Genomic DNA, 15196 nt, shown 5'->3' with positions numbered 1-15196 from the left:
ATAATGCACATCTGTTTGTTTCTCTTGAATTCTGCATGCCCCTGTACTATAAACCCAAATCTTAAGCTGGGGTTTTCACATTCATGTTTATGAATGTGTGCTGTCCCTGTTCAATAAGCACAGTAAAGTAAAACAAGGTAAAACTGTCACGTCTCATCTGGACTCTATTGATTTAAATCCGGTTTCTTGTTTTCTTATTAGCGCAAAAGTAGGAGGAAACGATTACACCTGTCTCTTTGATTAGCGTCCATTGAACTGATAATGAAACACAAATTCAGCTGGAAATATGATTTTGGTGACCCACAGCAGGTAGAATAAGGAAGAATCGCCCCATTGCTTTGCCACAAACATGCTGTGCTTTGGAGTGGTAGACAGGAAAAGGAAAAGCTAATTGAAATGGAAATAAAATGAACTGTGGGAGTAGTTAGTGTGTTCTTGGCTTGGTGTCAATGTTTGGGGTGAAAGGGATGAAAGGTTTTAGATTTACATGACTGTATGAACATCATAGGAGTAACCTCATTAGAATCCATTTGTTTTCCGGGCTCTTGCTCCTCATTGTGCTGCGGTTTTCATGATGAGGTGTTGATGAAATTTCTATTATAGCAACTCTGGCAGTAGTTTCAGCTGCAAGACCAGGCACATGTCTCTATTAATGCACTTGTTCTAATACATAATTATTTCTATGATATTAGTAACACAGCCCTGCGATTACCTTGCGACTTGTCCAGGGTGTACTCTGCCTCTCGCCCATAGTCAGCTGGGATAGGCTCCAGCTTGCCTGCGACCCTGTAGAACAGGATAAGTGGCTACAGATAATGGATGGATGGATATTAGTAATAGCTAATTCACAGGGACTGTATTGTGGAACACTTATAAAGCTTGGAAGCTAGCAAAAGTATTAGAAGTGATGAATTTACTCATCATCATCATCTTCATTTTATTGTCAAGTTTTCCCCAAATTCGGGGGGTCAGATGTTTGATTCAGTGCTTCCATTCTTTTTGATCTAAACTATCATCTTCAACAGCATTCAACTCCTCTAGATCTTCTTCAGTGCATTTTTTCCAGGTCTTCCATGGTCTTTCACAATTTCTTTGACCATCAACTTCTAATCTATAAACTCTACCAAGTGCCTCATCTTCTTCTCTTCTAACTTGACCAAACCATCTCAATCTCTTCACTATCAATATTTTATCTGTGTCGCACCACATCAAGCTGCTACCTCTTCACTACTTAGACCATCTCTAAACATTACTCCTGCCATATATCATAAAATTTTTCTACCTGCTCTTAGTAATACTTGCTCTAGTCTCTGATTTAGTGCCCATGTTTCAGAACTGGTCTTATATATGCATTATATGTCATTCCTCTGATTTTCAGTGGTATGCCCTTATTAACTAAAAATCCTGCTATCTCTCTCCATTTCTTCCAAGCTGCTGACACTCTTGTTCTTATTGCTCTTTCTGCTCCTTCTTTTTCCATCATGTCTCTGAGATAACAAAACTGCTTTACGTCTTCTATTACTTCGCCTTCCACGTCTATACTCTCCATTTCTTCAACTATACCATGTCTACTTCTAAAACATGATGGACAACAGAAGTCTATAACTCCTTGCAGATTTCTCAATCCAGAACACCTCTTATGACATCACTTTCCACAAGAATTACAAAGAACTGAATTAACCCCAACACCTCTTCCACACACTCCATATGGGCACTTTCCAGACTATTGCATCATTTTTCTTCTCAGTTATGTCTTCCCACTGTTTACCTTCCAACCTCTTCTTTCCATGTTTCCAGTTTTTCAACGTTTGTCATGTCTTCCTTTCTTTCAGCTGTCAAAACCAGATCGTCCACGTACAATTGCCATGGATCTTCGTTTCTGCACTCTTTTGTTGCTTCCTCCATAACTATAATGAATAAAAGTGGACTAAGAACTGAACCCTGTTGAATGCCAACTCCTATCTCAAAGTCCATTGATGTCCCACCCGCCATTCTTGCTCTTGATTTGATGCCTTCATACAGAGCCATCATCAATTTAATCAGCCTCCCTGGAACACTCTGTCTTTGTAGTGCCTACCTTATTGCTCTTCTAGGGACCCTGTTGAATGCTTTTTCAAGGTTGACAAACATATATGTACAGCATCTTATTCTTTCCTGTGTATTTCTCCTGAAGGTGCCTTATGCTGAAAATGGCATCTGTTGTTGACCTTCCATTCATACAGCCTAACTGACAGTTACTTATCTGCACAATCTTCCTCAATCCCTACTCTAATAGGTGGGTTGCATCTGACGTCACATCTGCCTCATTAGATATGCAAGACATGAAGTGGTGGTCAGCTAAGCTCACTGTTCACAAAGCATTACTATCGCTGGGGAGCCTTGCTAGTCATTAAAATACCCTATGCTTGCATTGTTTTGGGCTGCTCAGATCAAACAAACCATGAAACTGATAAAAGTTTCTTCCGGGTTCCCAGTGAAGTGATAAAATAGGGTGAAAGAGCAAAGTATTTTCCCAAAAGATGATGAGAATGGTGGCTCTTGAACCTTTCACTGGGATGGAAGGGAGCTGAGTTGAAGAACACTCAAGTTTGCAGTGATCACTTCGTGAAAGGTTTGTAAATTCCTCTGACTTATTTCGTTTGGATTCGCAAATTACTTTTCTCACCATTTTTCTGTTATTTTGTGATGTTTTGAAGTTCAGGAGATGCTTAAGTCCTCAGATGTGTTTTGTTTACTGTTTGATCGTGGTCACCATATTGTAAACTAACGCGTATGTTTTCACATTATTTATCAGGATGTCGTTGTAATCTTTACAAGGATGATGATGTAGATTGGGCTCCTATACTGAACTAGAGAGATAAGATAATCAAGACAATCCACATAAACACAAAAGCAGAGCTCATGAATTACAGTAACAGCATGAAACTACTTTCCTGGCCATGCAGTTACATGTGAGCCATGGTAACTTCTCCATCTTGTTTCACCAATACCCAGATCTTTAAAGGTGTTTCTGTGGATCTTTGTGAATGATTTACCTGGAGAGAAGAGCATGGAGGATTGAGAATCGAGTGGCCTTGGTTTGTTTACACATAATACTAAAACTTATAGCATCCTCACAACCATCGCAAAGATGTGTACAAAAAGCCCCAAAATGCCTGCTTACCTGGGCATAAACAATACAGGATTTATCTTGTAGTGTCTTGATCCCTAGATCTTTAACCCAGCCACATAAAGTTGTTCACATCCATGCTCTTCCAGGTTTTCATCTGTTTATCCATGTAGAACGATGTCTGCAGCACCAGGTAATTTGAGATGTCAGGGAACTCAACGGATGGATAATTTTCCAAATCATAGGAAGAATCCTTCCTTGTTAACGTGTAAGGATCTATCCCATTATAAAGAGCAACTTTCTGAAGGTATCTTGACCATGTATTGGCCTCTAAGCTGCAAAGCAGCTTTACAGAATTTAAATGACTTTAAACATTAGGGATAAAATTACCTCATGTTTAAAGTCATTTAAATTCTGTAAAGCTGCTTTGCGACAATGTCTATTGTTAAAAGCACTATAAAAATAAACTTGGCTTGACTTGACTTGAAAAATAGTCGAAGACTGTTTCACTAGCTCTTTACATAACGGAAGCCAAATTGGTTCCCTTGACCACCACTTCATTCACCAGAAGTAAACTTGTAAGCAAAAACCACATGACTGAATACAACCTATATACTTTCCCAAATCTTCATCCCATGTTCCAAAAGTCTCAAGCCTCAGTGGTTCCTACACTGCATTGCATCATCTTTTCCTTTGTATAATGGTACTGTTAAACGGTCTCTTCACTCTTTCGGACTCTTGATACATTAAATGATTTTTTTTCCTTTGGTGTATATAGTACATTACTTTAAATATTTTTAATTATTTTAAATCTTTATGACACACCCACAAGTACATGACACACCCCTTGAGTGAACGCATGTTAACGCCCAACCCTAATTGAAGTGGGCGTGTCATGTAAATACTGTGCGTCTGCAGTCAGACCTATTTGCAGAAACCTAACATTAGCATAGACTTGGTACCTAAAATGTTAAAGACACTCAGGATTGTTTTCCTATAATTCCTTACTTAGTGTTGTCTTTTAAACATTAGAGAACTTGCTGCATGTGTCTCCAATTTTTTCCCCCAGGAAACCTGTGGAAATGGGTCAGTGGGAAGTCAAATGAAGTTGGTACTTGGCCTATCGTGCCATGGGAGGTATTTCTGTAGGGGAAAGAACTGAATTAACCCACTTACCTTGGATCCTTATAAAGTTTCTGAAACATGATAAAATGGATTTTTAAAATTCAAGCACTTAAATTAATTGATTATTTAAAAATATGTTATGTATTAAATTCTTGGCTTGTGATTGAAGGTTGATTTGTTTTTAGTAAAGTTGAGGTTATTTTGCTGTTATTTTCTCAGTTTCTACAATTCTGTTACATTTTCTATGCCCTTATGTAGTACTGGGTGATGTAACATTTCACACCTTTTTTCACCCACTTGTTGGAAGATGGGGTGAGAAGAAAATGGAGAAGTGCAAATTCAACAACAACAAAAAAATTGCTGGGACTATTTGGCATCAACGACTGTTTTGAGGTTAGATGCAAAATGTGTCTCTGCTCGAAGATTAAGTGGAGATGATTCTCACATGAAACCTGAGAAAAACCAGCATTATGCAAGTGGTCAAGCCTGTTAGGAGCCTGTTAAGCAGTGTTATAGGTTCCAAAGATGTTTTAATGATTTTCTTGCACATAGTGAATAAAAGAGTTGTGTGTGTGTGCCATTTGGGAGGCTTTTTAGACAGTCGCTAGAGATTAATTCTGGAAAAGAGTAAAAATAAATATGAAAAATAAATTTTTGACTAAAATGGAGTTTCTTTGAAAATATCTTTCTTTGAAAATATGAAGTTATTTCCTAACCTTGTCTTGGCATCCACCAATCCACCCACATTAGTTAAACTTGAGCCACCCCCTTAGGTACACCTGACCCACCCCTCTCCCCTGTTCTTCGCTACACCTACAACAGAGATCAGTGAAGTGAAGAAATGACAAGGCTTTGGTTTACATATAAAATCAGGTGATGAAACAAAGACTGATGTCAATAATGAAATGATAATCTGCATTTTGCAAACTTACATTACATTGCAGGCATTTAGCAGACACTCTGATCCAGAGCGATGTACAACATAGCCAGGGGAGCAGTTGGGGGTTAGATGCCTTGCTCAAGGGCATTTCAGCCATTCCTGCTAGTCTAGGGAATGGAACCAGGGACCTTTTGGTCCCAAAGCTGCATCTCTAACCATTAGGTCATAGCATCCCCACTTATACAACTTGTACTACAACTTATAATTGTAAGCTTATAATTCTTATAAATTTCTAAGTAATGTTGTTAAAGTTAAAGGCATCTTTCTGTGGCACTGGAATAAAATCTTTAAATGCGGTTTTCTCCATTATCATTTTTAACAGACTAAATATAGAAATGAAAATATAAAGTAATAAATGTTTGAATTTGACCATGTGAAGACATTTTGCAAGCCAGCGCACGTTATATGAATATTTTCAGGTTTGCTCAGGGGTTGGGACAGTGTAATTATTATTTTTTTTATTTGATCAAGTCCTGATTTAATATTAAAAACAATGCAGGAATGCAACCCTATGCAGTCTCAGATGACAGTTATTTTTACTGAATGGATGGAGGATAAGATTTCATTTTAGATCAGAACCTGCTGTCATTCAACCCTTATGAATTCCATGTAAACTTGTCAACTTCTCCAATGGGATAGAAGGAGGTATCTAAGGAGACTGAAGGGAAAGAAGAATCATAGAGAGTTTGTTTAGGAAGGGGTGGATGGGGTGAAAAGCAGTCTCTGAATGGAGCAGCACTGCCATCTAGCATGCACTCTATCCACACAGAGTTATGCTTATAGATGACATCAAAATCTTTAACAGATGGCAGGTGTGATATATAAGCAATATATACAGTTGTATTGCATATAAATGCAAATCATCTATTCATGTATTTATACATCATACAATCCTATGTATTTATTATATGTAATTATTGTTCAAATGCAAATCATCTTTCTTCTTAATTTCTTCAATCATCTTTCTTCTTAATGTATCTTTTGGTCATTTTCATTCTTTCAAGTGCATGTAGCTATTTTTATGTTTATATTAAAAATAATGTTGCTAAAATTTTTCTCACATAATGTGTGCAGTGTTCAGACATCTGATCGAAGAAACGCCTGCAAATGTGGCCCAGCCCAGCAACGAGGCACAGAAACCATCCACGTCCAAAGCTACCAAGACCAAAGAGAAGGAAAAAGACAAACTCACATCCGAGGCAGGTTTAAAAAAAATGTAAACCATATCTTGGGAGACGACGTCACATTCATTTACTTCTATGGGATACATACAGAGCTGTTCAGAAACGTGAGATATTCTTCTGTAGTGGGAGGGAGTTATTCCGTTAAATAGGATTTTAAATATGAGTTTTATTTTTAACAGATCATGTGATTATAGAGTGTCTTCAGACAATGAGTCACCCTGCGCTTCATATATTATGATGATTCAGGGCTTAATATATAAAAAAAAAAGAATTTGAGGGTGATATTTTCCATCCTTACTTTGCAAAGATATTGTGAAGGTGTGTGTAGAAGGTGTGTAGATTGTACATGTGTGAGGGTGTCTGTCTGTCTGTCTGTGTGTAGAGTGTAGATGAGAGCAAGCCCCACTGGATGCTGTGTGTGGCCAGTGAGCAGTTGGAGGCAGAACAAATTGAAGTAAAAAAGGACACAGAGAGACTGGAGCAAATTAAGGCAATGAAACTGGCCTGGGAAGCTGCAGAGCCTGGCAGAGCAGCTAAGGTTTGTCCACACACACACACACACACACACACACACACACACACACACACACACACACAGAAATGTGCACTAGTGTGCTTTGTTGAATTGTGCATGCTCTGTGTGCTTTCCAAGGGTGCATTCAGCATGGTCTTTCAAGACTGTGAAGCTGATGATGATGTGTACGGTGCCATTGTTGTTGTTGCAGGCTTTTCACACCCGACAGCAGTACCTGACAAAACTGAAGACACTCGGAGAAGACTACACACTTGACCTCACACCTTTCATCAGGTATACACATCTTCCATGGTCACAGGAAGTTCCATAGACTTCCTGTGGAGTTTGAGATTTTGGTGCTGCCTAGCAACACAAAGAACATTAGTTAAAAAGAACTAAATCTAACAAGCATTGGCACATGGACAGTCATTTTTTTCCCAAGATGTAGATGGGGTACATGGTGAAGCTTGCAACTGTCAGCCTAGTGAAACCATGAGTTTACTGGCTGCCTCTCGCTCTCTCTCTCTCTCTCTCTCTCTCTCTCTCTCTCTCTCATCATCCATGTGTAGGAAGACCATTGGGCCAGAGCGCCTAAAGGATGCAGTGATGGAGGAGGAACAGCAGAGGGAGCGATTGGAGAAGATCCAGAGCTTTCGGCTGTACAGAGAGACCGTGCAAGATCACCGTAGGCAGGAGCAAGAGCAGACTAAACAACTGATAAAGGAACAACGAGAGCTGTTTGAAAAAATTCAGGTCAGATATTTTAAACCTCATAAGAGCAGGCTACCTATCAAGTTGAAGTTCTTTATTTTGTCACGTACAAGAGTGTTCTACAGTGTATAATTTCTTGGAACACATAATGCAATACAATGCAATGCAAATTTGATTGATTGATTGATTGATTGATTGATTGATTGATTGATTGATTGATTGATTGATTGATTGATTGATTGATTGATTGATAAGAGGTCCCATGGACGATGAGGTGGCAAAAACATGTTCAAGGTTATAACATAAACTCTGTCACTTTAACCGATATAATGCCATGAATATGAATTTAACTGTACAACTGTATTCATTTTGTTTTTAGACATTTATCAGCAAGGGTTAATACAGAAATATTTTAATTTTAACACCTCATTGATTGTTGTAGGAGGAGAAAGCTGAGCTCTTCCGGAAGTTTGATCAGACTCGAGAGCTTATAAAGGTCTGGAAGCTGAAGGAAAAGTCTCAAAGGAGACGACACGAGTCTCAGAAGAAAGAAGGAGTTTCTATTGATTGAACTTTTAAAGTAGATACAAAACACTGATAAGAGCACAATACATAGTACATACATATAACACACACACCAATCAGTCATAAAACTGAAAACACTGACAGGTGAAGTGAATTACATTGATTATCTCATTACAATGCCACCTCGCCTGGCTCATTGCTTCATTGCGCTTGGCTGGCTGAAGAATTTCAAGAATTTGCTGATCGCAAATACTTGTGCATTGCACAAACTGCAAATGTGCATGATCTTTGGTCTGCAATATGAACAGTCCTGGAACTTTTTGATCGCACTTCGTATTACAGTATTTTTTATATATACTATTCAAAAAAAGTAGGGGATATTTTATTTTGAGATCCAAATTTTCACATATACAAAGGGATACGAAAGCATGTTGTATAGTTCCTTACTGAGGAAACATTTCCAAAGAAATTCATCACCCAAACACATCAATGACACTCTCATGATCAGCACGGGATGCTACTGATGATCAAGGGGGTCGTGCCACAAATTTGCATGACTCTGAATTGGAAGGTTAGAGCCACTCCAAAGGAAGATTTTGAAGAGAAAGCATCAGATTATCAGTGGTTGAAGTCATTAATTAAACAGAGACCATGCGCCGTCTAACACAGGATGAGAGGTTACGTGCCCTTGGCATGCTACAGGTTGGCACAAGACAGGTCGTTGTGGCAAGAGCATTGAATGTTTCCCAGTCTGTCATCAGCAGATTATGGTCCAGACATCGTGCTACAGGGTCTGTTCAGGATAGACCACGATCCGGTCGACCAAGGGCAACAACTCAGGCTCAGGACAGATTCATTCGCACTATTGCCTTGAGAAATCGTATGGTAACAGCAAATCAGATAAGGTCTCAACTTCGAAGGGATACTGGCTTGGTGGTGAGTGGCCAGACCATCAGGAATCGACTGCACAGATTTCACTTACACGTCCGACGTCCTCGTGTCATTCCCTGTTTGAGGGATCGTCACATTAGGGCCAGACTCCAATGGTGTTGTCATCATCAACGCTGGGATAATCGCCGATGGAACCACGTAATGTTCTCAGATGAGTCGAGGTTCACTGTGGACTTCCTGGACAGACGCAGGAGGGTTTGGCGCCGACGTAACGAACGTTTCCATGACGTTAACGTCATTAGACATGATCCGTATGGGGGTGGCTCTGTAATGGTGTGGGGAGGCATCACTGCTGCCGGCAGAACAGACTTGCATGTTGTTGCTGGACGTGTCACAGGGCAGTACTACCGGGACAACATCTTGGCACCCCATGTTGTGCCGTTTGCATGTCATTATGGCCGCCGTTTCATTTTCCAAGATGACAATGCCAGATGTCATAGGGCCAGGATCGTTACAGATTACCTCCAGCAGCAGAATATCACCAGATTACCATGGCCAGCACTCAGTCCGGACCTTTCCCCCATCGAGCATGTCTGGGACATGCTTGGACAGCGGCTACGCCAATGTCAACAACCTCCTGCCAATGTCCAAGAACTTGCTGCAGCATTGCAACAGGAATGGAATAACATTCCCCAAAATGACCTGGGACGTCTCGTTAGGAGTATGCCACGCCGAATTCGAGCTTGTCTAGCCAACCGAGGGGGTTTTACCCGCTACTGACTTGGTTTCAAAATGGTGGTAAATTTGCTGTGTGACCCTGTGTTTGTGTTGACCCTTATTCTGGGGAATCTGTCCTTTACTGAGTGTACACAGGGTTTCGAATAAATTGACAAATGTTTCCTTAATGTTTTTCTGTCATTTGTTTCCTTCCTGACCTCATGATCTGCATTTCATTCTACTTGTAAATCCAATATCCCCTACTTTTTTTGAATAGTATATATATATATATATATATATATATATATATATATATATATATATATATATATATATATATAAAATCTCATTATCTCTAGCCGCTTTATCCTGTTCTACAGGGTCGCAGGCAAGCTGGAGCCTATCCCAGCTGACTACGGGCGAAAGGTGGGGTACACCCTGGACAAGTCACCGGGTCATCACAGGGCTGACACATAGACACAGACAACCCTTCACACTCACATTCACACCTACGGTCAATTTAGAGTCACCAGTTAACCTAACCTGCATGTCTTTGGACTGTGGGGGAAACCGGAGCACCCGGAGGAAACCCACGCGGACACGGGGAGAACATGCAAACTCCGCACAGAAAGGCCCTCGCCGGCCACGGGGCGCGAACCCGGAACTTCTTGCTGTGAGGCAACAGCGCTAACCACTACACCACCGTGCCACCCCATATATATATATATATATATATATATATATATATATATATATATATATATATATATATATATATATGAAAAAATGCTGATCAGCCATAAAATTAAAAACACTGACTGGTAAAGTGAATTACATTGATCATGTTGTTAAAGTAGCACCTGTCAAGTGGTGGGACATATTAAGCAGCAAGAGAACAGTCAGTTCTTGAAGTTGATTATTTGGAAGCAGGAAAAATGGACAAGTGTAAGGATCTGAGCGCCTTGGACAAGGGCCAAATTGTGATGGCTGGATGACTGGGTCTGAGCATCTCCAAAATAGCACATCTTGTGGGGTGTTCCTGGTATACAGTGGTTAGTACCTACCAAAAGTAGTCCAAGGAAGGATAACCGGTGAACCAGTGACAGGGTCATGGGTGTCGAAGGCTCATTGATTTGCATGGGGCACGAAGGCTAGCCCATATGGTCTAATCCCACAGAAGAGCTACTGTAGCACAAACTGCTGAAAAAGTTAATGCTGACATCTTTCTGTTTTAGCCAGCATTAACTTTTCCATCAAATATACGAGGGTAAGTGAAAAAGTTCTAAGACAGATGTTATAATTTCAAAAGGAATTCAAAAGAATTCAGAAAAGGAATATAAAGAAAGAATTCTCCAATGGAAACATCGCATGCAGAAGTGTTTAGACTTAAATGGAGGATATGTAGAGAAATAGCTTTGTTATTTTCATAAACAAAGATTTTTTTCATTTGTCTTAGAACTTTTTGACTTACTTTCGTGTGTGTGCGCGTGTGTGTGTATATATATATATATATATATATATATATATATATATATATATATATATATATATGCTGGACATCTACAAGACACAAACCAACAACAAGAATCAAACCATATCTTGCAGGACTTTCTGACATTCATTTCCTTTTCTAGATACATACATAGATATGTACAGTACATAGCTCTATGTACATAGATACTTTTCTATGTACATAGAGCTGCTCAGAGATGTGTGATCTACAGTACCACTGAGATGTTCTTCTGCCGTGAGAGGGAGTTGTTCATTTGAACAGGATTTTAAAAACCGAGTTTTATTTTTAACAGACTGCATCTTCAGATGATGAGTTACCCTGTGCTTTGTATATTATTATGATTCAGGGATTAATATTAAAATAATAATAAAATAAAACAAACTTGAAGATGACATTTTCCATCATTGCATTGCATATGCATGGTGATGGTGAGTGTGCGTTTTAGATTGGCATGTGTGACTGTTCGCAGTAAAATGTGTGTGCTTATTTGTATTGTATGCAGTTGTGCATGCCTAGTAGTGTGTGCTTGTAGGTGGGGGCATGGCTGCCTGATTGTGACATAGAAACTGTAGAAACCTTGAAAGGTTTCCTGACTCCAGTAGCTTAACCCAGAAAATACAAGGCCAAATTTTCCTAAATCAAAGATTTTTATATTCTACAACCTTTGGAATAAAATGGCTAAATTGTATTGAATAGGCACCTAAAAATCCAGTTTAAGCTGGAGAAATAAGTAGAGCTAACACCATTTCTATGCATAAAGCAAGCAGTTTAGTTAAAAGTTTGAAATCATTGTGGAATAAACTAATTGGATAATATAATGAGGAGATATGGAGGCTTATCCCGCGAATTTTGCACTGGTTGCCCTTGGGAGTTGCTATACGCAGACGACCTAGTTCTAGCATCAGACTCCCTAGATGATCTCCTGGAGAAGGTGCGTCTCTGGGAGTCTGGGTTTGAGGCAAAAGGGTTGCGGGTAAATATGGCCAAGACCAAGCTAATGATATCGGGCCCCAACCTAGGCTCTTTGAAGAACTCTAGCAAACACTCTTGTGGTGTTTGTAGGAAAGGAGTTGGTGTGGACTCCATCTTCTGCCACTGCTGTAAACACTGGGTTCACAAGAGGTGCACCAGTACCAGTGGCAGACTGACTCCTGACCCTGACTTCAAATGCAGCTGTTGCCTTGGCCATGTGACCATGTGATGGTTGATGAGCACAAGCTAGAGGTGGTAGACTCCTTCTGTTATCTGGGAGACTCAATCTTAGCTGGAGGTGGCTGTGAGGCTGCTACTATCACTCGAGTAAGAACCTCTCGGGGTAAATTCCGTGAACTCCTACCCATCCTGATGAGCAAAAGCCTTTCCATGAGAACTCAGGGCAGTATTTATAACATCTGTGTGAAAGGCATAATGCTATATGCCAGTGAGTGCTGGGCCCTGAAGAAGGCTGACTTTTGTAGATTGCAAAAGAACGAGCAATCAATGGTCAGGTGGATTTGCGGAGTGAGAGGAGACAATGACATCCCAACCTTTTCCCTGTTTGAGTGGCTTGAAAGACCTGAAGACAGCCATTTCAGGCAGATGCCTAAGATGGTTTGGACACGTGCAACGCAGCAATTTGTGGATTGCCAAGGTGACCAGCCTTAGCGTGGAGGGACGGGTGCCTAGGGGCAGGCCACGGAAAACCTGGGCGGAGGTCATCCAGAGTTACCTCTGTGAATACAAGCTGGAGGCCTCTGACACATTGGATAGATGGGGATGGAAAAAAAAAATTGCCATTCAATGTCATACCTGCCTTCTGGTGGAGAAACCAACGTAAAACCGAAGAAGAGTAGTAGTAGTAGATAAGAGGGTCTAATCATAGAGACCAGGATACTTGGCATGTTGCATCAGTTTGGCAGCAATGGAAAGTTCTATGATATTTATAGCCTTGTCTAATTTCTTAGGCAAATTGGGATCTAGCATAGGAATTAAAAGGCATTAATGATCACATTTAATGCAGATATACAGTATATATAATATTCTGCATGTTATATGTTAATATTATGAAAAATCTTTAAAATGTAATTGTAATTCCAATGTTCAAATTTCAAAAATTTTACAAAATTAAATGAAGTAGCTTCAGTATCATTGGTGAAGTATCACAGGTCAGTAATTCACTGACCTGTGTATTCACTGGGTTCACAATACTGAGATCTGAACTCAGCAGCCTGATCTAATAATAACACACTGCAAAAAAAAATGACATCTTAACAAGTGAAAAGATCTTGAATCTAGTCAAATTTATCTACTATTTCCTATTATAAGATTACAATAAATCAAATATAAGATTAACCCTATTTCTAGACATATTTGACTATTTTCTTGTTCTGCTGACAGATAATTTTGCTAATTTTAAGGGTTCATTTCTAGAAAGAAGCAAAATGATCTGTTAATAGAATAAGAAAGTTTAAATTCATAAAAACCCATAGAAACCCACTTGGGCACCAAGACATTACACAATTGCGCTTTTTGACCATACAGGACACAGTTATAGAAGAGAGTTATTTTATAATCACACTATCGGGTGTCACCTAGGTGAGGATGTGTTCCCTTTTGAGTCTAGTTTCTCTCAAGGTTTCTTTCTCATGTTGTGTCAGGGAGACTTGCTCTTCAGGGATAAATTTATCGATTCATATGTTTAAAATTTATATCCAGAATTTATATATTTCTGTAAAGCTGCTTTGTGACAGTGTCCATATGTACAAATAAAACTGACTTGACTTGATGTTGAAGGTGATGAAAGATCTTCTGCTTTCGGGATGAAAGGCCCAGAGATTGGTGTAACATTTTGGCCTAGTTTTGAGGCTTCGGTCTTATTGCAGGTAGATAAAATTGTGGCTAGAACAGAGACAAATTAACACAATGGACAGCTTCTTAAGCATGTCATATGAAATATGCATCAAAAATGGTGCAAATAAGCATTAAAAGAAAGGCCTGCCATTAAGAAAATTCTCTCCCTGGAAGCAAATATTACAAATAATATTTCACATTTCATAGATAATTATCGTTGTACTGTTTTTACTATTTATGTTTAATATATTTTCTTGTGACTGTGACATGTAGCTGCTATAAGAGATATGCTGCCAAACGGAATTTCGTTGTATTCTTGTACAATGACAATAAAGCTTCTTCTTCTTGTATGTTTTGTGTTTTGTAGAACAAGCAGAGTGACAGGAGAAAAAACACTACAAATGATTTGTCAGAAATCTTGGTTTCCCAGTGATAATGTCTTAGTCCCTTAGTGTAGCAACTGCTTTTGTCTGAATTTTATCTTAAATCAGACCACAGAGCCCCTTCTAGCTGTCTGGTCAAATGCAATTCATAAGAAAACACCATGCATCCTCTTAACATAACGAGTCTCATTGTACAGAAATAAGACATTGGCACCCCATATAATGAGAACATGAATAAAAGTATTTCGATTTGTTTGTGCACGCAAAACAAAAATTTGTACTCAAACAGTTTTGGAGACAATAAATTTAAAGTTGATTTAAATTTAAACCCTAAAAAAGTTTATGGTTAGGGTTAAACATGTTTACTTTGCATGCACAAATGATGGACAAACGAATCAGACATGTTTGGAGTAATTTGGGTGTTAATGGGGTGCTGGGTGACATCCCGTCATTAAAACACTTAACAGTTAATTTCCCTAAAACTGTTTGAGCACAAATTTTTATTTTGTGTGCAGAAATGAATCTCATCTCATTATCTCTAGCCGCTTTATCCTTCTACAGGGTCACAGGCAAGCTGGAGCCTATCCCAGCTGACTACGGGCGAAAGGCGGGGTACACCCTGGACAAGTCGCAAGGTCATCACAGGGCTGACACATAGACACAGACAACCATTCACACTCACATTCACACCTACGGTCAATTTAGAGTCACCAGTTAACCTAACCTGCATGTCTTTGGACTGTGGGGGAAACCGG

General features: G+C 39.4%; 1 protein-coding gene across 3 annotated transcripts in view; it reads left to right on the top strand.

The window, feature by feature from the left end:
• The window catches only part of adgb (androglobin), a 137170-nt gene that overhangs the window by 110354 nt on the left and 11620 nt on the right, over positions 1 to 15196 (top strand). For 2 of the 3 annotated variants that reach the window (XM_060914108.1, XM_060914110.1), the window contains 5 exons: positions 6249 to 6373; positions 6741 to 6896; positions 7084 to 7166; positions 7442 to 7625; positions 8026 to 8376. In XM_060914108.1, coding sequence (XP_060770091.1) covers positions 6249 to 6373; positions 6741 to 6896; positions 7084 to 7166; positions 7442 to 7625; positions 8026 to 8154 — 677 coding nt within the window. In that variant the 3' untranslated portion in view covers positions 8155 to 8376. Of the gene's footprint in view, positions 1 to 6248; positions 6374 to 6740; positions 6897 to 7083; positions 7167 to 7441; positions 7626 to 8025; positions 8377 to 15196 lie in introns of those variants that run through there. The other variant, XM_060914109.1, reaches the window with a different exon arrangement.

The sequence above is a fragment of the Neoarius graeffei genome, chromosome 2 (assembly GCF_027579695.1).
Source record: "Neoarius graeffei isolate fNeoGra1 chromosome 2, fNeoGra1.pri, whole genome shotgun sequence".
Taxonomy (NCBI): domain Eukaryota; kingdom Metazoa; phylum Chordata; class Actinopteri; order Siluriformes; family Ariidae; genus Neoarius; species Neoarius graeffei.
This window is presented reverse-complemented; position numbering and strand designations above follow the sequence as displayed.